The sequence below is a fragment of the Leptonychotes weddellii genome, chromosome 7 (genome assembly GCF_054177405.1).
Source record: "Leptonychotes weddellii isolate Sample4059 chromosome 7, ASM5417740v2, whole genome shotgun sequence".
Lineage (NCBI taxonomy): Eukaryota > Metazoa > Chordata > Mammalia > Carnivora > Phocidae > Leptonychotes > Leptonychotes weddellii.
The window spans coordinates 105,845,458-105,871,428 of NC_138375.1; the positions used below are offsets into that span (position 1 = coordinate 105,845,458).

The 25,971-nt window shown below is 37.8% G+C and overlaps 1 protein-coding gene across 5 annotated transcripts in view; it reads right to left on the reverse strand.

The window, feature by feature from the left end:
* The window catches only part of TCERG1 (transcription elongation regulator 1), a 61,021-nt gene extending 35,536 nt beyond the window's left edge, over positions 1–25,485 (reverse strand). For 3 of the 5 annotated variants that reach the window (XR_014147196.1, XM_081826888.1, XM_081826887.1), the window contains exons 1-9: positions 25,390–25,485; positions 18,664–18,889; positions 16,254–16,406; positions 14,724–15,153; positions 10,202–10,444; positions 5,814–5,876; positions 4,456–4,656; positions 3,630–3,742; positions 2,782–2,870 (exon numbers count right to left, since the gene is read on the reverse strand). Coding sequence is in view for 4 of the 5 variants with exons in the window: in XM_081826888.1 (XP_081683014.1) it covers positions 2,782–2,870; positions 3,630–3,742; positions 4,456–4,656; positions 5,814–5,876; positions 10,202–10,444; positions 14,724–15,153; positions 16,254–16,406; positions 18,664–18,889; positions 25,390–25,448 (1,577 nt within the window). In the remaining variant the exon portion in view is untranslated. The remainder of the gene's footprint in view (positions 1–2,781; positions 2,871–3,629; positions 3,743–4,455; positions 4,657–5,813; positions 5,877–10,201; positions 10,445–14,723; positions 15,154–16,253; positions 16,407–18,663; positions 18,890–25,389) is intronic. The other 2 variants (XM_081826890.1, XM_081826889.1) reach the window with 1 other exon arrangement.
* Positions 25,486–25,971: the final 486 nt, after the last annotated feature.

Genomic DNA, 25,971 nt, shown 5'->3' on the forward strand with positions numbered 1-25,971 from the left:
ACACAGTCCAGCCTGCCCCGCCCCGCCCCGCGCCAAAACCTTTCTGAGGTAAACCTAGCATTATCTACGGAAATATTAAATAACAGTATCACTTGATTCAATTTCACCTCTAGGAATTAATCCAACAGAAATACTTGCATGTGTTCACAAAGAAATATGTACAAGGATGTTCTAAACCGCAACAGCAACTTTTGTTAATGTGGGGGGGATGGGAGGACAACCTCATCATCCACTTATAGAAAAACTCTGCATTTACAGAAAACTATGCTATCACACAGATTTATATTTACAAAAATAGCAAAATTTGAGACATATTTAGTAAAAACCACTGACGAATACAGTTTTTGAGACACTTTAAGATGCATGCACCCCACACATACAACTCTGTACACGTGTACACAAAACAACAAAGGGTCCAGAAGGCATATGTAACCAAACTTTCATTAATGAGGCTTGGGGAAAGTGGAATTCTTTAATTTTTTCCTCCATATAATTCTTTCATATTATATGTTTCTATGGATTCACATATTCTTTTCTAATAATATCAGATTAATGAGAAAATAAATGAAAGCAGGACACAAAAACCATAGATATAAAACATACAGAAAGAGAGGTTTAGAGGGTGATAAATATAAGAGACTTGACATGCAAATAACAAATGTTCCAGAAAAGGAAAAACAAACAGATAAAGAGAAGCAATAATTAAATTCCAAAAGAAATTCCACTAATCTGGGGACAGACTCAAACCTGAAAACTGATGAGGGTCCACAAAGCTTCAGACTGGTGGGGTTCGGAGGTAATTACCGGCTTTTCATGTACAAAACTCAAACTCAGAAACCACAACCTAGGAACATATTCTTTAAATAGACTGTTTCCATAACTTTGATTTTGGATCCAGGTAAATATTTTGCTTACTTATTTTTTAAAATGAGGCTATGTATCAAGTTGGTGGAATGAAATACACAGAATACAATTATTCCAGGGCGCCTGGGTGGCTCAGTTGGTTAAGCGACTGCCTTCGGCTCAGGTCATGATCCTGGAGTCCCTGGATCGAGTCCCGCATCGGGCTCCCTGCTCAGCGGGGAGCCTGCTTCTCCCTCTGACCCTCCCCCCTCTCGTGTGCTCTCTGTCTCAAATAAATAAATAAAATCTTAAAAAAAAAAAGAATACAATTATTCCAAATGCCTTTAAAACATAATATCTGACTACAAATCCCTGGAGTGACATACCTTGAAAATAAAAAAAAAAAACAACGGGGGGGTGGGGTGGGGTGAGGATAATAAAGGTTAAAAAGTGTCTTCAGTATCACACTGCTAGTGACAGTGCTGGTACTATAATTCTGTGACTTGTGTGTGAGAAAAGCAAATGAGTAATTATGTTGCTATCACTCAGCAAAAGATTTTGAGCAGGAAAGGGGATGCTGAATTAAAATAGATAATGAGGTTCAGTAAAAACCCTGTAAATCTGAACTGCAAGTAATATGAACACATGATGTATCTTTAAATATGTGCATCTTCAATCTGTGTCTACCAAAGAGGTCTAAAAATAATGACTTAATTCAGTAATAACAACTATCCCTAGATCCTATAAATGCCACATCCCACAAAAAGCAAAATGGCCAAATCTAGGTCTGAGACAGGAAATACATGAGAAAGCCAGGAACATCTTTGTCAGAGTAGAAAACAAGAAAGGTATCAAAGACAGGGTTGCAACAAAAAACCCCAGTCAACCTTAAGAGGCTTCACCCAACCCAAGATGAAACAACTGAACTTCAGTAATAATAATAACAGATGGAAGCAAAGAAAATGTATTTAAATCTATGAATTTGTATTACTCAAACCAACTCATTCTTGTGAAAACCTCAGCACTACTGACATTTTGGGCCAAATAATTAATTCTTGTAGGGAGCTCTCCTGTACCTGGTAGGATATTTAGGAGCATCCCTGCCCTCTAACAACTAGAGGCTACACGCTATTAATCCCTTCCAAGTTATGACAACCAAAAATGTCTCCAGACACTGCCAAACATCCACTTCTGAACTAGTCTTGCCAAAAAGATCACATGTGAATCTGATCAGGTCTCTACATATACTTGCTAGTTTGCAAGAAGTTCAGGAACAGGAGACTGAAACAGTACCAAGGGGATGCAACAATAACATTTAGACTGAGTCTCCATGTAACATATTTATTTTTTAAATAACAAAAACAGAAAGGAAAAAGCAATGAAAACACAATGAAGGGAAACCAATAGATCACAAGATGTAAGGAAGAACTCCCTGCAATATGTGGACTGTATACGGATTACATGGGCTGGAGCAGGAACAGGAGAGAGCACTGACACAGGGAGAAGAAGAAAAGGGAAAACCAAACCAAAGAAGAAAAGAAATAAATTAAGTAAATGAAGACTCAATAAAAAAATTAAACTTAAATACAGTCTATACAGTTCTATAAATATAATCATGTATGTGGGCATATGTACAAAATCAACTTTTAAAATTTCAATAAAAAGGAGATTCAGGATCTCACAGCAGTTCAAGTCTATAATTATGTACAATAAACATTAATGGACAGTACCATGAAAGGAGAAAGACAATGTAGCAATTGAGTTTTAAGAAATACAAACCAAAATATTCACTCATTAGATAAAAACGTCTACTTGGCATGTATTTTTTTAAAGCACCTTTTCTTTCTAATATGATAAACCATGTAACAACCAAATATGGCAATAAATAAGCAAACAAGAATGAAATAAAGTAACTTACTAACTGAGCCAAGTACATACCATGGAGTACCAGGAATAGGGGTAGTAGCTACTGGCTTTGCCTTCTGGGCAGCCTTTTCTTCTTCAGTCATCTCCTCCTCTTTGGGCTCCTATGGGAAATGATGTTACTCCCATTTCATTAGTATCATAACACTATACCTGAATCTTACACAAATACAAGTAAAACTGTGAACACCTCAAAGTGCAACCAACATAAGGTCTGTTACTAGCATAGTGAGGACACTGAGTAGGACGCTAAGAAAGTTCTAAATCCTTGCTCCCTAGACAGAGCTGAATTCTACAACAGCAGACCCCAGCAACAGCAGATGGTCCTATCTTACAGACTCACTAACCATCTGCTTAGAAGCAGAAATGGAGAACTTAAGATAGAAAATCAGATGAGACCTCTTCATTTAAGGTTACTTCTTTCTCCTGCTAACTTCCTTACTAATAAAACATGACTACCATTAGTCCCTCACTGAATAAAGCAAGCTTCCAAAAAGCAGAGCTCTTTTAGTGCTCTATAGAGATCATTCCATGCCAGGAGAAGACAGATAAAACATCCCCAAATATAAATCTGTACTTATAATTTTTACCATGTGCCAGTCTATAAATCAGGAGGTTGGGACTGGGGTCGATGCCCTGGTCCAAGGCCCTTTCTTTCTAGGGGCCTTGGTTTACTGTAAGAAGTAATTTAATGAAACTTTCACAGGAAAAACTGAATTACAAACTTCACAAAGAACCCCAAAATTTCAGAAATCAGACTAAGGACAATTATCTAAAACTGTATCAGATGGGTTTTCAATTACAAGTAAATTGTACCCAGCAATTAATACTGGCTCCCAGGTTAACAGGTCATGGCCCTTTACCTCCTTTATCTCCTTTATCGGCTCTTCTTTAGGGTCCTCCTCCTCCGTCTCCATTGGAAGAGGTTCTTCAGAAGGTTCTTTAATTGGCTCTTTAATCTTCTCCTCTAATTTTTCTATTACAAAGTTAAGACAATGTCACTCAATGGTCTTTGGTGTAATTTTCCAAGAACTTTCAAATACTAAGCAATTAAGACATTCCGTAACTAGAAGTTACTAACCACAAAGATAAAATGTTCTTCTTTGTATCATCAATTTCAATATAATGTACTGGTCAACTTCAAATACCCTGCTATACCATCAGAAAACTGTCACTAGAAAAGAAATCACTGACTGCAGAGGGACATAGTCTTTCAAGTCACTCATGTATCCTTTGTAGCAATGATTCATTTTGCTCAAAGGGACAAGATACTAAGATACTTAGAAACAGGAACTTGTGATACAGAAAATTATATGAGTTTTCTTCATCCAAGACTTCAAGGGCCTACATTTCTTTCTTTAGAACAGATGCAATACAGACATCTCTTCCTGAGAGTACTATCAATCTCAGTAATTACACAGGAGAATAATTATGCAATTCCTAACACAGAAATATATGTGTACAGATGTGTAATTTAATTTCTCCAGATGGAAAAATCATGGACAAATATGTAAGTGGAACTGGCTTTTTAAATACATATTTATCAATTTGATACAAATTATCCAACAACTATAGAATTAGTAAATCCTTCAAATGTGTTAAAAAAGGAATTAACTCAGAATTTCAAATAGCATTCTATTTATTGTATCATAGCTTTTACTACGTCTCAACAAGTCATTAAAATTATACCTTTTTCCTTTAGCTCTTGGGGTTTTTCCCAGGTTGATTCTAACGTTCTATTATTATAGTAATACGTCTTTCCATCCGCTGTTTTATACTCAGTCCACTCAGAAACTGCCGTCGCTCCAGCTAAGGTAGCAGGGGAAGCTGCAATAGCAACCTGGGGGTGTATCATAGGTACGATAGGAGGGGCCATGCCTGGCAACACACCTAAAAGAAGAATAATACAAAGTTAGGTCCAAGTATCAAATTGTATAGCAAAATGAAACTTTAAAATATGAGCTACATCTTTCTATTAAATATTAATAAAAGAATGAGCCAGTTGGAACAAAAACAACTTACTTAAACGTGATTTAATTAATTAACCCTATTTCCCTGGTTTAGTTCTAAGATCTAAATTCAATTAGATTCAGAAATTCAACCCAAGAAGTACCTTAAGAACAGTCAAAAATTTGGACTGAAGTTATGATGAAGTCCTAACAATAATTATAAAAATCATGACACATTCTGTACGTGACGAGAAATATATTTTTATAAAGAATTTCTCAAATTCTAATGAAATCAAGACAACAAACGTATTTCCTGAGCATATTTCCTGAGGCAAATTACTTTCTAGTTCTAAGGTACCTAAAAGGGTATGAATAAAATTCTCAGTTTTAAAGTAAATGACTGAGTTTATTATCAAATCCACGTTAATATACTAAGTGATTAAGTTAGATGTCCCTGTTAACTCTGTCAGTTTAGTCTTTTCCTTAAAAAAAAAGGCAGTTTCTTCTGTTTTTTAAAAGATAAGCCAAAATTAGTATTTTTTTTTACAAGACAGCTACACAAGCTGACATTATACAAAAATAATTAAGGATATACAAATCCAAATTGAAAAAAAAAAAAACCCTCATATCCTATTCCAAAATTTAAGTTTCAGGTAGCTATCTTCAGTAAGTTTCAAATGTAAATTTATACTATATACACAAATATTCACACACATATACTCACTAGCATGCAAGCATAATCACATCACTTTACACATGGAAATGATTTTTTTATATTTAACTTAAAAACACACATCAAAAATAAAATTAAATGTTATGAATATGAGAATGAAGTTGTTTACACTTATTACAAAAATTAAGATATAAAGTGATCTGACCTTATTTGCTTTTGTGAACCAAAGAAGCTAATACTACAGGCAATTGGGAAAATTAAGTGTTGGCCAAATATGACAACTGCATTTATACTGCTCATTAAAAAGAAAAATATAAAAAAATCCACTCACTTGGGCAAAAATAAATAAATAAAAGGATAAACAACAACATTCACTACCATGCCAACTTACAGACAAAACAAACTAAGATGGTTTTAAAAATTACCGGTCTTGGTGGTAGCGACTGTCTTTACATACGGGCAGCTGACTATTTGCATCATTGCTACACCTGTAAAATGGATAAGCAAGCATACGTTGGAAAGCTGCCATGGTATGTCGGCTACCACTGGGATTCAGGGAAGTAATTTACCACTACAATTTAGAATGCTATTTCCAATGAAAAAGACCAGGAATGGAGTAGAATTTCTTTTTGTTTGACATTTTGTGGGAAGTGGTGCCAAATCCAATGATAACTAATTCTAAATTATAGCATCAATTACCTTTTTATCAAACCAGCTCTGATAATATTTGAAGGAGTCTTGAGAGTTTAAATTCAATGAAGGAAGCCCCTTCATTACAAATATATAACAAGTTCTAGTGTGGGACATTTTCCCACAGGACATCAAACCCATGCTGCTGTTGCTTAGATACCAGTGAAAGGCAGATGCAGCATGACACTGACAAGACGCTTTCTCTGTGCTGCTGCTAAGTGGGAACTACATGCAGAAGCTGAGGCATGGAGCATAACCATGCAGAAGGAGAAAAAGAATAAAATAGGACAAAGAGGGGTACAAGAGAAAGGAAGAAAGTAAGGTATGAGATGGATTCAAAATTCCAACGCAAATAATATTTTAAATAAAAGGGCTGAGATGAAAAGAAGGGTAGCATTCAACTAATGACAAAATATCCATGTTTAGGACCTGCTCTATGGAATGTCACAGGCCTGAAACAGTGTGGAAGCAGGCTAACATGTGAAGAAAAATACAGCCCCTTTAGTAGCACTAATGACTACATGGGCTGATTGTTCAAAACCTCTATTATTTAAGCCAACTACAGAAGCAGCACTTGTATCAAAGAATGGAAATTACGTACAGTTCTTAGAAGAATGAAGACTCATCATGATGCATTACAATGGTGATAAAAAGGGAATGAAAGGGAAAGCTGGAAAACTAAGACTGATTAATTGAAGAAATCCAAAATTAAGTGTGAATTAGAAAAAAATTTTTAAAGGAAAAGGCTGAAGGCTGAACGCAGGAAGAAAAGGAGTTGGGGGACTTAGTTTTAATTTCTATTTGTTTGGCTGAAAAAACTAAACCTAGTTTAGTACCAATGAAAATTTAAAATAATATACTATTTTCCCCACTAAAGTATAGGAAAAGAAATTTAGAGTTAAAAACTGAAATTAAACCCCTGGGTTTGTAAATAATGTACCTAAGTTCACGCACACACACACAAAAATACTGCCAATTTTTGAAAAATGCCTTTAATTTCTTATTTACTATTTTAAGTAAAGAATATTAGAGTTAAAATTTCTATTACCTCTGAAACTAAAACAAAGGCACTGGATCATAAAAGCATGCTGAGTTAAGTCATATGTATGGTTCTGTTTTCCTTAATGTTAAAAGAAAGCAATGGAAAAATTCATTTGGTTAAATAAGTTACACCACATATTAGGTTTAAATTAGTATAAATACTGCCATCTGCAGGACCACTGAACCTAGTAAGTCAGGCCTGGAAATTCAATTCTTAGAATACATGAACTTTTTTTCCCTCAAACAATGTTCTCCAAAACCACCCGCCAAAAGGTAATTTTAACTATTCAACTTAAACAGAAGAAAATCAAATCTATTCATATTTAGGCCTAAGTGCCATTGTTAAGGATCAACTGGGCCAACACAGAACTCCTATATTTGACTGACAACAGAGACCATACTGAAAGGTCATATGTGTTTCTTCTCAAGCTAAAAAGATAAACTTAAGGTTTTCTTTGAGGGTAACTACATACATAAGACTCACAAAACTGCCACACATCTAAATTTTTAAACCTCTAAAGGGAGCATCTAGGACGTCTGGGTGCCTCAGCTGGTTAAGCATCCAACTCTCAATTTTGGCTCAGGTCATGATCTCTGAGTCGTGAGATGGAGCCCCATGTCAGGCTCCATACTCAGCAGGGAGTCCGCTTGAGAATTCTCTATCTCCCTCTCCCTCTGCTCGTGCTGGCTCTTGCTCTAATAAACAAATTTAAAAAATAAAATTTAAAAAAATCCAAAGGGAGCATCTATTCAATCTTCCTATAACTTTATTCTCAAGTTATGTTCTACTAGGAAATTAGAAAATTCCATTTAGCATTCTGAATAGTTCTGATGTCAGTAAGTTTCTTAAAATTCCAAGTAAGATTTTATAGTCTTAGACTTAATTCTTCCACTCTTTTCCTTCATCTTATTTGATTATCCTTTCCTTAATCATCCTCATTAGAGCCATACACTGCTATTACAGAGAGAACTTAAAGCTCCAGGATAAATCACATCCAAATCTTTCCTGTTTACCTTACTGCCAAATTGATAAAGAGAAACAAAAAGAGCTGTGTATAAAAGATTTGGGGAAGAGAAAAACAAGTTGTCTTTTCCTTTTTTTTCCTCCCACTAAAGCACCTTGGAAAACTGAGTTTTTAAAAGGGAAAATGAGAAAATGAATTCATAATATCAAAGATGCCTTACCATATAAACAAATATTATTATTATTTTCTATAAAACATTAACTCTTTAAGGAATCTTGGCATCTTGGGACAAAATTTTACAGATTATCTAACTCAAGCTCCCTTCCAAATGACCTACAAAATGACATTAGTGACTGTCATTTATTAAATGCCTTTTACTACTAAACTTCGTAAGTACCACCTCGCTTGATCAAATGGTCACCACCATCTGTTTTAAAACTTAAAGATGGGGTGAGGGTCAGAGAAGACCATATCAAAACAGACCTATAAGTAAAGGGATTTTATTGTGATAAAATTCAACAGTCTATAGAAATGAATTTTGCTACTCTGTACTTTTCACCCACTGGTCCCTATTAAGAACCTCCAAAGCAAAACAAAAGTCCATTTACAAAACCTCTCAAATACTTCGGTAACATCACCATGCTATGCCTCAATCTTCTCTCTACAGAATTCACAACCCCAGCTCCTTCAGATGATTCAGAATCCAGTATATGGTCTGAATACTGTCCTTGATCCCAAAGCAGAGCAAGACTGTGAGAGCTTATGACCAGTGTCAACCTAGTCTCCATGTATCACCTGGTTTTCTACCAAAAGTATATCCAGAGGCAATTATCCAGCAGCTTGTCTTAAAATTTAATTTAGAAAAAGGATAATCCCTAGTACGAGGAAACATTTTTGGTCTTCTTCTTACTTTTAAATGATTTGAGTTTCTTAAACATCATATATTGGGTATTTAATTATCTAACACTATATCAACAATATGCGAAAGGTTTTCCTTAGGGGAAAAAACCTCCCTAATTCTTAAAATTTTTGGTTTCTTTCTTGCTAAGGTTCAATACCTAAGTGGCTGCTTCTTTTCCAAGCAGTCACAAGGAAAAAGACAATTAGAACAATAGCGATATTTAAAATATGTACAAATCTAAGAAACAGCTGTACTACAACCCTATTCTTACATAAAAACTAGTACAATAAAACAGCAATAATAGATAGCATGAGGAATATGAAACTGGGAGACAAGAGGCCTACATTCTATCCATCTTTGCTACACACTAGACCTGTGAACTTGAGCTAAGGTATAAAAGCTTCAAACTGTAATACTAGGAGAAGAGACCATGGATTAAGGGTTAAATGTGTTTGCCAAAAGCATTCAAATTAGGATGCCCGACACTATCACTGTTTAATCCCTACAGGAAAAATTCTACGCCACAATCTCACTATACCTATTTAAATGTTTAAATGATGCAAATTATACTTAACTTCACTTCATGTTACAAGGAAAAGTTCTGGTTTTGCTTTAGATGAATTTCTTACAGTTAAGTGATTCACATTTTCTTCCCAGTATAGCACAGTTATTAAGAGCATGGTATTCGGGTCTGGAGTGCTCAGCTCATATCCCAACATCATCACTTATCAGCTATGTGACCATGGGCAAGTCATTTAATCTGTCTGTGTACCTACCTCATACGATGGTTGCAAAAATTAAACTGAGTTATTACATGTAAGGTGCTTAGAACAGGGCACAATATATAAAATCATTCAATTTGTATTAGCTAGTAATGACTTGTAAGTTCTCAACTTCACAGACTCAATCCTTTAAAGATATTGCATTTGAACATAGTTACATGAAAAGATGATCATTTTTAATTCACTGAGGCCATTATCCAAAAATGAGTGTAACTTCAAATGTGGCTCTAATTTTAAGACATGTAAACAACAACAAAAAAAGGACAGTTACCAAAACTGAAGAGAAAATATTGCAGTTAGCCATGAATCTTTCAAAAAACATTTCAAACAGGTGAGATTCAAGGCAAATTTCAAATGCAACAGACACATGAGAACAAACTAACTGACAATATGAAAACATAGCTGGAAAGGACTATTAGAATCTATTGGTTTACCTGGAAGTGGAATTGGCATGCCAGGAAGGGGAACACGAAACGGAGGTACCATTACTGGTGGAAAAGCAGGTATTGCTGCTGCTGGCTGAGGTACTGAATGAGGAACAGCAGGAGGTAATGTCTGGGGATGCGGCTGGGGAACAGTTTGCACAGGTGTGGCTGTAGGAGCAGGAGTTGAAACACTAACTGTAGGCGTGGCAACTGAAACAGCAGAACTTGGGGTCTGATCTTGTGTTGTGGGTGCTGATAAAAGATAAAACAAAAATATGTATCACTCCTTCATAAACCATTTCGCTATATTCATTCATCATTCACTCATTCAGTAAGTATTTAAGGGCCCATTCCATGCACTGCAAGAAATTTGTAACAAGGTCTCTGTCTTCAAGAAGCTTGAAAATAGTCGGTTAAATGAAATACAAAAAATAACTAAAATACAAAGTGAAATGGGATAAATGTACAGGAGTGTAAATCAAGACGCAAAGACCATTTCTAACTGTGAGAGGGTACAGAAAATTGTATACTGTGATGACAGGCCTTGAAAGATTAGGATTTCAACAAGGACAATGACAAAGTAGGAGGAGAAAATAAGCAAGTAGTGGGAAAAAAAGTGAGTAAAAGCAAAGAGGAGATAACAACAAGGAATTATTTAGAAAATACAAAGCAAGCAGTCAACTAGTAAAACACTAGGCATATCAAAAGAACCAGTGAGTTATGGCTGGAAAGGCAGGCCAGAGGCATAAAGTACAAGGCTCTGGCAGAAGACTAGGGTTTCGGCACTTTACTGGGTAGTGAAAGGGAAGAACTAAGGTAAATGTACAAATCTGACCTAACAGAATGCACACCAAAATGTAGGTACTACATCTGTGTATGCCTTTCACATTTTGCTACATATCGTTCATTAGAGCTTAAATTTTTTATAAGAATGCATTCATGTGTTATTCGTGTCACTTCGTGAGCATAAAAGAGGTCTAGGGGAGGCAAAATGAAGGTTTCTGTATGGAAGAGAATTAAGCAGTGTTCATTTGATGAATTAATCTGACAGATGAATGGGAAGAAAAGGAAGAACAGAGGTGGGAAAATCAATTTCAACCTATCTGGAACTATCCAAGCAAGGAAGAACAGTGAGAAAAAGATATGCAATAACTGATGATTGAGTATGAACAAATGGAGTAAAAAACAAGTTGTGTTTCTCTACAATTATTTCAAAATAAAAAGGTAAAAAAAGAAAAAATAAAAATAACTCATGTTTCCAGTGTGAGAGACCAGGAGAATATGAAATTCGGGATAATTTGATTCTAATACATTATTTTTAAGTACCAAAAATAAAACATTTCATCTCTATCACATTTAAAATCAAATTGTGACCCAAAAAATAAAATCTGTATTTTATACTTTGTAAAAAGTTTCAGTTCTCAAGTATTATAAAACACTTTTGTTATTTATTTATAACCCACTTAGTTCCAAAACAAAATTCATTTTGGTAACTCACTGGTAACAAATACTTCATTTTTAAACTACCTATACTGGACTAAGAATGAATTTATCAAATTAAATGAAAAGAACAGTGCATTCCCAATCTTTATGCCAATTTTATTCTAAGGGAAAGCACGCTATTGAATACAAGCCACCCAATAATCCACCTGACAAAATTTGTTCTTTTTTCAGCTCCTAATAATGAAAAACTCACTTAGGCTGGGAAGATGTGAGCAATTTCATACTTGTTAATGAGGGACTCACCTTGGCTAAATAGACAGCAGGGCCAAACAAGTATCTTCAGGGGCCCAGGAATGAATTGTTGGTCTAGCATAGACCTAGCCTTAGGGTACAGTATCATATTAATATAATTTTATAACAGTGTGAAAAATACAAATTACATGCAACATTTGCCCAGTCCCATAAATATACCACTTAGCATCTGTAATCTACTGTAATGGCTGAAAATATGTTTAGTTATTCTTCCCAACTTCCCTGAGGAGGAGGATTTCATCAGCATTTTTCACAAACTTGCACAGGATAAAATGAGTTTATGCTGAACTGGGGCTAAAATATAAATTTCTTAATTTTTATTTCCATTTACCCACAGGACTATACTGCAGTTCATACAATTACATTTTTTTTAAATGTTATGGTAATAATATTTAGATATAATCAGAAGTACGATAAAAAGTACTATACTCAGGAAAAGAATAGGAGTTACAAAATCATCACATTTCAAATGGAAAGGAACACCAATGGAGATGGCAAAAAGTTATTCACTCAACCCACTCCTCCTGCTGACACAGGATTTTCTAAATCTGATTAGTGGCCATGAGTCATGAGAGGAAAGACATAAAGGCAATGAAAGAATTCAATGGGAAACTGGGAGAATGGGAGCTAGAACTTAATGGTCACTAAACTCCTATTAACACCTTTTGCTAAAGTTAACTAGTGAAAGGCTAGGCCCCAAATATACTTCTAATCCAGCCTCAGATCTTAATTAAAAAAGACAAGTGACTACAACAGATGGAGAAATACTAAGACTGTAGTATGACAACACTTCAGGATACTGAATCAAGTGAAATAAAAACAGACATCAGGAATACTCAGAAAGAACATCAAAAGTGATGTTTAAGGGCAGTAAAAAGAACATGTTTTTGCTACTCTGTTCTTAGAATAAGGGCCTCCCAATCAGTGAACGGCAGTGCAAAAAATGACAAACCAGAGTTCTGAATAGAATAGTTCATAGGAGCAAGACAGCTATGGACCTCTGGACAGACCACCCTGATACAGAAACGGAATACATATACGACAGTTAAAGTATTCTGCTACCAACCTTCTTTAAAACAAAGTACTACTACTTCTCCTTCCTAAGAAGGAAGGGAACAAAAGCATAAGCAACACAGAGCCTCCACACAGAACTGCAATGCTTTTATTAATCTCCTTCTGTCATTACCAGCACAGGTATCCCATAAAAACTGGTAGTTTCCTGCCTTACCACACAGGTTTTTAGAAACACTAGCCTATGAGAAGGGAAACCCCTCAGCCAGCTAGTAACTGTCAGTTATACTTCCATATCAGAATCCACCTTAGCTAATCAAGATGTAAAGCATTATTTACATCTTCCTACTAAGTGCATTTTCCCCCAACCTATCTAAACTATATCAAGCGCAGCTGTTAAAAAACTGTCTCTGTATTAGGTGTACCTTACTTCTTCAGTTACTCCAATCCAATCTGAATCTGTTATGATTTAATCTCTCTCACATATTTCTTATAGGATAAAAGACATTAATAACTCCCAAGTCCCTGAAGCCATCTTTTCTTATTCTCATCTATTATCCAGGTAGCAAAATAATCCAACTTCTAATCACCTATAGGGTTAACTATGTATCTTCATACCAGTATCAAAACAAAATAATCAAATCAATAAAATCCTTATTTAAATATTTTGGGGCTCAACCTCAGCCTAAAGATTAAGCAGTACCATATATATAAAAATACAAACAAAAACCTCCCAAAACTAGTAGTGTTAATATTAATGACAATCTTTTAAGCAAATTAATAATTCTCTTCTCATTCCTAAAATCTGCTATAATCCCCTCTCATCTTTTTAGGAAAGGTCTAACCCTGGGGCCTCTGTGACGTTATACATGAAAATTCTCTTTCATTTCTGACTGCTTCTATCTCTGCTCCTCATACATCTGCCTGTATCCCATTCTAGGACCTACCTACCTCTACACGAAATTACTAAAAAGTTCCTAATAACTTTCCCTATTTCAATAACTACCCCCCCCCAAAAAAAAGAACGCCAGAAAAATGTTCCAGAACACTGCACTTATACTGGACCCCTGGAACCTACCTGCCTCACCCATATGGCTAGTTCTTAAAACTCTTCGTAACCTGGTCTCACTCTGAATAAATGTGTTAACCAATATAAACCACCCCCCACCTCAGAAGACTTTCTTAACAATCCCATAAATTGCATTTATCCTCACCTCCTGACCTTTGTTTATGCTGTTCCCCCTACCAGAAAGATCTCTTTACTTTGAAATCTACTCAAATCCCACCACACATCCTTCATGATCAATCTCAATACCCACATAGTCTGTCCACCCATTACTCATCTCTCCCTTTTCTTAAATTCCTACCACCTTCTATTTTCACTGTATAACCGGGCACACTACTCCCTAATTGTTCCACATACATTATTCTTGCCTCAATTAGAAAAACTGAAAGTCCTGTAAGGCAGGAACAAAGACTTATGCTTATTTTACAAACCCCACAGCACCCAGCATTACTGTTGGCCGAGATGGAATAGCTACCTCTGCACTTCCCAGTTTAGCTTCATGAACGCCAACAGGACAAATAATTTCTTCTACTAATTTAAATTCCTGTTCTTTTTTTAACCCAGAAGTCTTAGTGTCAAAAATGTATTTTAAGTAACATCAAGGATCACACCTGAAACACTAGCATCATTTTGCAATGCAGTCCCTACTTGTCCATTTCTCTAGCCCCTAAATGAAAACACATGCTGGCTGGTACTCACTTGATACTGTCTGCGAAACCGAAGAGGCAGTTGTTGTGGTAGAAGTGGTAGAGGATGGGGTGGATGATGATGTTGAAGTGGACACTGCAGGTGCTGGGCTACTGGTTGTAGGGGTGGAAGCTCCTACTGCTTGTGCTTGTACTTGTGCCTGCACCTGGGCCTGCGCTTGGGCCTGCGCCTGAGCCTGTGCTTGTGCCTGAGCCTGGGCCTGCGCCTGGGCCTGGGCCTGCGCTTGAGCTTGTGCTTGTGCCTGCGCCTGCGCCTGCGCCTGGGCCTGGGCCTGGGCCTGGGCCTGGGCCTGGGCCTGGGCTTGGGCCTGAACCTGAGCCTGGGCTGCAAGCATAGGTGTCAGTTCTGACTGCTGAATAACCTTAACTCCATCTGGTTTGGTCCATGCAGATTCACGTGTCCGAGCATTATAATAATAAACCTGCAGAGGAAGCAGAATCATTGGTATCCCAGAATCTGTCAACTATCATTAAAAAAACACTAATGCAACTACATCCTGTCTTAAAAGGTATTAAAAAAAAAAAAAAAACTTAGAAAAGAGAAGTACATGGAAATTGGCTGTTGGTGTACTGATACTAGAGGTAATTTTCCCCTCCTTTCTCCCCTTCCCCTAATTTTCTATAATGAGCGCTCTGTATTTTTAACACAAAAAGGAAAACCAAGGTTGTATTTTGTGCACAAACTTAACTGAGAAGGCCTCAGACTGCTCTCCTTAGAAAGCCTTGCTTGGGGCGCCTGGGTGGCTCAGTTGGTTAAGCGACTGCCTTCGGCTCAGGTCATGATCCTGGAGCCCGGGATCGAGTCCCGCATCGGGCTCCCTGCTCGGCAGGGAGTCTGCTTCTCCCTCTGACCCTCCTCCCTCTCATGCTCTCTGTCTCTCATTCTCTCTGTCTCAAATAAATAAAATCTTTAAAAAAAAAAAAAAGAAAGCCTTGCTTGCAGAGTTGGCCCTGACTGGCATTTGGAAACCTGAATTTTAGAAGGGCTCCCACAATTCCCTGGAAACCCTCAACTCCTTGGCTCAGGCAAGCTTCCTTGGTAGACAACACTTCACACGTATTCTCACAATTCCATGCTGGAGGAATTAAATTGTTCAATGTGATTCCACTGAGTGGACTCTTGGAAGCTTATGCTTGGTTTCCTCCAGTCTTTGCCCCATACACCTTTTTTTCTTTGCTGGTTTTGCTTTGGATCCCTTCACTGCAATTAAGCTTAGCTGTGAGTACTAATATATGCTGAGTTCTGTGAGTTGTCCTAGCGAACACCAAACCTCATTGACACTATTTAAAATACAAGCTTCCAGAATCACAGGTAAACATACGTAAGCACTCCAGGCAACCTTATGTCCGTGCAGAAATCCAATCCAGTGAGCCTTTCTTGGAGTTCTACCCTATCCGGTGCTTGTCTGAGACTCATTTTCATTGGCAAGGATACTGTAACTTATCTCCATTTGCCAGAACTCTTAACTTTTACTCTCTTGTCACTACCAAGATAACGACCTAAATACATTTTATAATTTACCTTCCCATCTGGAGTTTTATTTTCAACCCATATCTCCTCAGTAGGAGGCAATGCTGGAGTACCAGGAGCAGTCACAGGAGGCATTCCTGGTGGAAACATCATACCCGGAGGAGGAGGCATGGTTCCCATGGGTGGAGGCATAAAAGGTGGTCTCTGTCAATTAATAAAAACAATAATGGTCACTTGTATTTATCTTTTTTTTTCCCCTTCAAATGACTAAATTCTACCCAAAAGTAAAGTACTATAAGAGAAACTAGTTTTATAGCCCATTCAAATACATTCACCTACATTGTATAAGTTTCTCTTTAACAAAAATGATACTCAAACAGACTAGAAAGGAATACATCAAAACACTAACAGAAGTTCTCTCTGTGTTACGGCATCATGGATGAATCAATCTTGCTTTTTCTTTATACTTTAACAGCATTATTTCATACACTGGGCACTGGATTATTTTCAAAAGGAAAAAACTGATTTATATATCTTGCTGAACACCAAGCACACCAATGCCTCCATACCTCACCTACAACAGGAACCAACCATAAAAGAAACATTATTTTATAAATAAAACAGCAATAACTGAAAAACCAGCTATACATAACCCTTTATTCTCTTTTCCCATTAAGTAACTATAATGTAGGAAAATATTCATCATTTCCTTTTTTTTCAAGTAATACTAATAATGTAGCTCAAACATACAAACATCAGGAAGTTTAAAAGACACGGTAAAAGAGTTGTCCATTTTACTTTTAGTGAAAATAAAAATTTAAATGGTATGTATTACAATTTTTAAACAAATTTCCTGGAACCATTACTGATCTAATCCTCTCTCTGATAATTCCTTTACTGTCATTCTTCAAAGATTGCTGACACAAGACCCCGAACCAAACAATTTAAGTGAAACTGCTATATCTTACTTACTAAAGCCGAAATGTGGCCTGACATTTTAAAAACAGATTCTGAACAGGAATTAAAAAGATTTCCTCTATAATCTGTAAGTTACTTTAAAATTCAATTATCCAAAGCACCTTAATCTGTATAATGGAAGGGACACTATGCTAATAATACGAAATTGCATTTCCTTTTCCTAAAACTGTCTTCTTCCCATATTCCAGGTTTTTCTGGATTCAGTTTAGTCTTTCCAGCAACAGCACACAGACCCTCATTCTATGAAATAACTACTCCAAATATGTCTCATGCACCATTAGGTGGAAAAAATTTGGATTTAAAGTAAAACTACACACTTTATCCATCAAGACCAAGAAAAGTATCAAAACATTAGAAAATATCACATTACAACAACTGATTTATTTCCATTCGAGGGTCACATTAGTCTGTTAACATTTTATAATATTCTACAAGTAGATTTAACTCTTAAAGGCACAAGTTAGAATAAATCCACCTATTATTACAAGTTATACCAGAATCAGTAGGTCAAAAACCTATTTCTTATTCTAATCTTCAAGGAAATATAAAACCATTTAACACTTTGTTGGGGGGGGTAGGAACTATCCATTACTTGGAAGACAATGTAATTATTAAGCAAAATATTAAAACTTTGTGTCTCTTCCATAAATATAACCCTGTCTAAACTGAGTTAACTTCACTTAAATACTACATTACCCTTTTCTATTTTTAGTAAGTTCATTCTTGATTAAGCTAATGGAGGGCAGATGACAGCACTATATTTATTTGGTTTCAGAGGTATGCAAGCTGGATAAACATGAGAACAGATACATACTCAAACAAAAAGAAAGAAAACAATCTCAAAAGTAGACATTTGAGAGTTAATACCTTCATGACACCATTTCAGACATTAACTGAGTCTACATAAATGAGAGAGGAATATTATGCCTCAGGTTAAAATACCAGAAAAGTATTTATTTAAAGAAATCCCACAATAATTCCATTTCTAAAATTTTAAGATAATCCTTTTTTTTTCCCTCAGGGAGGGAAAATCCAAGTATTATACTTATGTCTTTTTTGTCACTTTCTAGATTCTATCCTAAGCATCACTTCTGGGGAGAATTGCTCAGAAATATATATACATATATTTACATTTATTGGCAACATGTATCCCTGAAAATAAATTTCACCCACTCTATATATTAAGATTTCAAATTTCATATCCCATAAAGACAGATTACTAAATTCTCAAGAGATAAAGGCATGTAAGAAATACCTTGCTGAATCCTAATTTTATATGTATGGTTTTCTATCACCATCTAAATTCCCATTCTGAATTTCTATACTAATTATGTTTTCACTGCTTTTGGACAAACACATTAACAGAAGGATGTTCTCTTCAGCTCCCATTTTCCTAAACAGTGAAACGAAGAACTAGCTTTTAAGCAAAACTCATATAATACTGATACTAACACTGACAAACAGCAACCTCTACATTCTTTACCTGGAGGTGCGGAGGGCCCATAGGTGGAGGAATCCCTCCTGGAGGAGGCATTGGCGGCATATTAGGATCAAAAGGAGGACGTCCAAAAGGGGGCCGAGGTGGTGGTGGAGGGCCTCGCATCATACCAAAAGGTGGAGGAGGTCGCATAAGAGGTGGTGGGCCTCGCATCACTGCATTTGGTGGGGGAGCCGGGCCTCGGAACCTCAAGGCCTGCTGTTGAGCCATCCTGTGTGGGAAAGCAATGTATAAATTTTTCCTTCTCAAAATTACTAAATTTACCTATTGATCTCTAATTAAAATCAAATTTAAAAGGCCCTTAAGAGCAAGTGGAGTTGGAAAGTCATCATTTTGCAAACATCATGATAAAAAGTGCATCGGTAAGAATGATAATTGGTCACCCAGGAGGAAATTTGGATGAGGATGATTATTTGGATGGTCTTAAAATGTCTCCCCACATGCTATTTACAATCGCAGGGTAGGATGAAGAACTACTAACTACATATTAAGGAAATTGGGCAACAGCCTGACCAAGTGATCAAAATTACTATCATCTCTAAAAAGGATAAATGGGTATCATGTGACAGAGAGGGACACAGTATCACCTATTCCGGGTAAGAATGTATAACCTCAATCTAATAATGAGGAAATATTAGACCAACACAAACTGAGGAATGTTCCATTTTTAAAAAGGGAGAAGAAAGGAGGGGTGCCTGGGTGGCACTGTCAGTTAAGCGTCCGACTCTTGATTTTGGCTCAGGTCATGATCTCAGGGTCTTGAGATGGAGACCTGCACTGGGCTCCAAGCTCAACAGAGTCTGCTTCAGATTCTCTCTCCCTCTCCCTCTGCCCTTCCTGCTCATGCATGTGCTCGCTCTAAAATAAAATAAATAAATCTTAAAAGAAAAAAAGGAGGAAAGGGAGTGTATTCTTTACGAATGTCAATGTTATACATAAAAGACGAAGGAAGGCTGTGGAAATGTTCTAGATTTTAAAGGAAGCTAAAGAGATGACAACACAATACTAACCCCAGACTGGATTCTGTACTAAAGAGATGAAATGTCATACAGGACATTTTGAATTAATGGACAACACTTGTGATATGGAGAATAAGTACTGTGTCAGTGTATAGTTATGAAGTTGATAACTGTGTTGTAGTTAAGTATCTCCATTCTTAGAAAATAGACACTTAAGTATTTAGGGGTGAAGGGCCATGGTGTATGTATGTTACCCTCAAATGGTTCCAAATACAAAGTTTTTACGGGAGAGGTAGGTAGCAGCTTAAGTGATCACAAGTATTCTTTAATTAAAGGAAAAGCCTTTTGCCACATTGCGCCCCACCCCATCCCTCAATCTCTAAACACCCTGGTTTGTTTTCTCCATGGCACTTAAACAGATAGGTAGTATCACCTAAGATGGTATTATCTATCTCCTCTCACAAGTGTTTTTTAAAAAAATTATTAACTCTGCTTACTATGTGTCAGGCAGTGCTCTAAGCTCTTTTTAAGTCATTTAACCACCATAACAACCCTATGAGATAGATGCTATAGTTGACCCTTGAGCAATACAGGTTTGAATTGCACAGGTCCACTTACAGGCAAATTTTCTTCAATAAATTCAGTACAATATTAACTTATGTTCTCTTCCTTATGATTTTCTTAACATTTTCTTTTCTTTAGTTTATTTTATTGTAAGAATACAATATATAATACATATAACATACAAAATATGTGTTAATCAATTACTTAGGTTATGGGTAAGGCTTCCAGACAAGAGCAGGCTATTTTTTTTTTTTAAAGATTTTATTTATTTATTTGAGAGAGAGAATGAGAGACAGAGAGCACGAGAGGGAAGAGGGTCAGAGGGAGAAGCAGACCCCCCGCTGAGCAGGGAGCCCAATGTGGGACTCGATCCCGGGACTCCAGGATCATGACCTGAGCCGAAGGCAGTCGCTTAACCACCTGAGCCACCCAGGTGCCCAAGAGCAGGCTATTAACGTTTAGTTTTGGGGGGAATCAAAAGTTATATTCGAATTTTCAAATCACGGGGGGTTTGGGGGTCAGCATCCCTAATCCCCACAGTGTTCAAGGGTCAACTGTATGATCAACCTCATTTTAAAGATGAGGACAGACGAGATCGGGTATGTTCAGGGTGGTATGATCGTAGACTTAAAGATGAGGACATTAAGGCACAGGAAAGTTAAGTATCACTTGCCCAAGACCTCACAGCTGGTTCAGTAGTAAAACTAGGATTTGAACACAGGCAACTGGCTCTTAAACACTACACCATACTGTCTATATAAGGCCCTTTAGAGCAGGAATTCTGTCTGTCCTGCTCTCCTGTATATTCCCAGCACAGAGTTAGGTCTGCACACAGTAGGTCTCAGTATGTGTGGAATCAACCAATAAATACCTAGGTGATATCGTACCTAAGCTACCTTACAAGTAGGGTATGTAGAATATTATAAAGATTATTTTTAATATAATTTGCCTTAGTCTTCCCAGTAGCTACTTCAACTCTCTATTTTATATATGAAATTTACATTTCTGTGCTCACAAGATTAATAGTTATATTCCTTATATATATTTGAAAATAATCATTTTTATACTCTCCTCACCAAGCTCTTCCAACTTTCCTACATTTCCAACCCTCTGCTTAAGGTTATCCTTTGAACTTTCTCTAAATTTTCCACAATGTAGTTCAACTGTCACAAAAAATCCTAAGAACCAAGATGGCTTCCATGAGAACACTAGGATTATAAACACATCCAAGAACTACTATACCAAGTGTATTTAACCAAATTTGCAAATGATCCTGCACTCAAGGTTACAAAGTATGATGTAAAAATGGTGACTACAAAAAGAAGGATTTTATCAGAATGATCAGTCTTCAAGTTATATGCACTCCCCAAAGACAGATAGCCACTGTTACTGAAGGAAATCTTAACCTTTGAGCAGAAAAAAAGTTAAGCACCAAGGAAAAATACTCTGTTTCAGCACTGAGTTAATAATGTGCCTTCATCTTCTGATTTCCTTGGAGTCTGCCTCTCCCTTTTTGAAAAATTTACAGTAATTCTTTCTTTAGAATTTCACTTCCTAGTTATAGCTTGAAGTTAAGCATTTAGGCTCTAGAATGACAGAACAGTCAAATCAGGGCTCTGCCTCTTGTTGTAGGCTAGTTACATTTTTTCTGAGCCTGAGTATACTCAGATGTAAACTAGGAGGGGAAGAGAAATAAAACTTATCTCCTATCTCTCTGTTCAATGAGATAATGCCTGTGAAATATTTAGGATAGTTATCTGGTACACACTAAACTACATTATGATTACTTTCCTTCCCCCACAAAACCTAGCACAGTGCTCTACTTGAAAAGGCACTTCACTGTCAATTTGACTCAAGAGCTTAGCTATGAAGTCTGCCACTAAAAATGGTGACAAAATTCACAGAATTTCTTCCATCAACAGCCTAAAGTTGCCATCTTCTGATGTCAGATCTGTATGGCACACGTGCTGAGCTCTCTATACCACTCTTTCATTCCAACAGCCTTACTAGAAACTGCAAGGTGGAATAAATGAGCTAATAAAGCACTTGGAACAGCACCTACCACTTAAGTCCTCTGTTAAGTATTAGCTATTGTAACTGTGGCTATAACATCAGTATAGTAAGATTAGTAAGTGTTAAATGGCATTAATATTAGAAAGTTAGCTATACTATAGTGTTAGCTATATTATTATAATTACTATTATCAGACTCCCTATAACCTTACCCCTCTATATTCGACCTCTCTATAGACTCCAGTCTTCTTTTTTGATCAAATAATTCAAAAGTTCATTACCTTGAAGCCTCTGCCTGGCATGCTTTTCCCAATATGTTTACATAACTGCTCCTCATTATTCAGCCTCAGTTCAAATGTTACCTCAAACTCTTTTCCCATCCCAAACCTCTCCTAGCCCCTCTCTGGCTCATTACGCAGTTTGAATTTTCAATTATGATAAATGCTATGAAGAAATTTCTCACTTGTTTACTTTTGTATTACCTCTACCCACTAGTATATAATTTCCCCTTAGTATACTGCTGCAACCCAGTGTTGATAACTGTTCAAGCATTAGTCTTTTAATAATGATATTATTATGAAATGAAAACTGGATACTTTTTACATACCAGGCAAGTTATATGGATAGTATTTGTACTAACTCTTTTATTCTCACCACAACCCAATAAGGTTAAGTTTGGCACCATTTTTACCATTTTTTTAAAGGCAGCTGGCCAGTGGTAGGACCACTGTATTCTTATTCACATTTTACAGTTGAGAAAATTGAGATTGCAAGTACCTTGTCATAAGACATAAAGCATTAATAGGTAAGTAAACAAAGGCCTTGGATAAAGGATCTATACAAATATGACTCTATAAAAGTTTTCTTAATGGTCCCAACCATTAAGGGATGGATGGCATTTGGATCTCTGAATAAATTCTGTCTATTGTGGGTTATTTGTACCCCTATCACTTTCAACCTTTTTGGAAAAGAGAAGGCTACTTACATGAATAGAAAAGCAATTTTTTTTTTTACAAGAACAAATGTACTTCCCTACAAGTATTCTATCCAGATATACAATGTCCCCAGTGGTGAAGACAATGCTGCAATTCCTTTAATAGGAGCAAAAATAGAGAGATGCTATTGATGGGAGTCAAATTAAGTAGTAAGACTGTGAGGAGACCTAGACCCTGCCAATTACTCAATGACCCTGCATAAGTCTCTTCACATTTGCAGGCTGATCATCTGATGAGGTTAGTTTAATTAGGATTTAGATCAATCTTAATTAGCATGGAAGCTCCTTGAGGACAAAGGTTTCTGGTCTGCTTCAAGGCTCTACAGTACCTGCCAGCAGGTACAGAGGTCAATGGCCGTCACAAAGCACACACTAAATATAGGTCCAAAAAGGAAACCATCTCTCAATCTCCTTTATTCATTTATTTACCATATAACCACTGAACACCTCATTTGCCAGGGACTATGACAGACACACCATGATATACATAAAGGATACCAATACAAAAACTAAGCCTCAATTTCTACCATCAAAGAAGCCATAGAAACAGGTAATTTCTCTTAAACCCTGAGAAATACTAAAATAAATTATTTAAGTGAAATAGTTTTTACAGTACACTCTGGAAGCAAAACTTCCAACCCAAGAGGCCAAGGTATAAAATGTGTGCAACAGAACACCTAATTAAAAACCCTATTCAAATCAGTTTTGCAACAATGTCTAGCTATTAATAATAAAGTCTAAAAGGCTACTCATTGTAAAGCTCTAAAATGCAAAGTAATGTTCCCAATATGACTAGCTAAGTAACTAAATAACTCGAGATCACAATCAGGAATAAACTTTCCATCACTAATATTGAACCACCCTGACAATGCACTTTGATCACTCATTACTAAAGTGTACATATGGGGTTTAAAGGATTTGAAATTCATTTCTGAAAGAAAACAAGATTTTATTCCTGTCAAATAAGGATTTTTGTGTGTGACAATTCAGAATTTAGAAGACATTTTTCCTGAAAACTTGGGTAACAATACCCATTTCTTTATACAATTTCATCTTGAGCTCCAGACAATACTAAAGAGTCCTCATAACCTACACTGCTCTTTTTCATGTTCAAATGCTGACAATGGCACAATTCAGAATGAGAGCTGAACATCTGAAATGACATTTTTCCCATGCGGGGGGTGGGGGGGATGTACCAAATATACATAAAGCTCGGGACCTCTTGTCCCCAAATATCACTGACTAAAGAATTTTACTTTATCAAGACACTTTTACTGTACCAAATCTTAATTACAAATTCCATAGGCACTGAGATACCAGAGGAAGAAAGGTCACTGCACTCTTTAGGGCAATGGCGTAAGCAGAAGAATGGAATAGCGATCCAGACTGCAGGCTCTGGAGCCTGACTGCCTTGGTTCAAGCCACTTCCTGGAGCCACAATTCCACCAATGCGACCTTGTCCCACGTCCTCAACCTCTACGGGGTTCAGTTTCCTCACCTGTAAGATGGGCAAGTAACTTAACTGAGGAGTCAGGGCCTGCAAAATGACAATAGCAACTACTCCAAAGGCACACAGAAGCACGTAACAAACGGCTGTTGCTACTGCTGTTATTCACAAATGCGGCATGAGGAATAAAATGAGAGAAAGGAAGGAAACACACAGGAAGTTCAAAAAAGCAAGCGATGTGGGGATGAAGGCACAGGGCAGACGTGGAGACCCCCGAGGGCCGCGGAGGGCGTGGGGAATGCTGAACCAGAAGTGGCGAGGGGTCCCCGGGAGTTCAGCGCGGAGTGGAAGGGGTCGATGAGGAAAACCGGCCCCGCGGCGATGCAAAGCCCAGAGGAAGCTGAGAGGGGTCGAGGCGGAGGCGGCACGCGGCTGAGGCGGGGCCCCAAGGCGGGAACGCCGGACCCCGCCCGCAGGCCGCAGGCCGCGAAGGGCACTGGGGACCCGCGAAAACCGCAGGGAGCACCCAGACAAGGCGCAGGAGGCCGCGGCCCAGCCCCGGGCCGGCTCTCTCATTCAAGCCACCCTCCCCTTCCCCCTTCGCCAACCCCATGCGGTCCTGGCCCCGAGCCGCCGCGGCTCCTCCGTCCACCTCCCACCGCGGATCTCCGCGCCACAGGCCTACCCCCTGGGACTCCACTGTGCTGAAAGGTAAGGGAAGGCAGCGCCCCTTACCTGAGCTCCCCCGGGTTGAATCGCTCACCGTCCCCCCCGTCCCCGCCACGCTCCGCCATTACAGAGGGCCGCGTTCATCCACCCGCCGACTGAGCGTCCCCTATTGGCCGGACGGAGCGTCAATCCCGTGCGAGCGGGGCGGAGATCGCGGAGATCTATGAGATGATTGGTGAAGCTTTCCATCAATCCTCAGGCTGGGGGCGGTATCTGCCTTACGATTGGTGAAAGGGCCCGCCGACTTTGAAAGCGGTATCGAGACAGCCAGTTGATTGGTCACTCGGAGGCTTTATGGGAAATGAGACTTGAGCACCGAGGAACCGCCGGCGCCCTCTCGCGGTAGGGAAAACTAGGTCCTCCCACGTCGTCCGGGCTGCGGTAGCCACGTGTCCGCCGGCTTCCAGGAAAGCCAATTGTGGAGCCATGTTGGCCCCATATTGGCAATACTGGCTCAGGCAGAGTCCCTTTCCGTGCGAGAGCCAATCAAAAAATCGACCTGGGTCGCGCCTAAGCCAATCGCAGAGTGGCTGTGGAAATAAGCTATTTCCCAGCTTTTCAAACTCGAGTCTTAAGCGATCTCGCGAT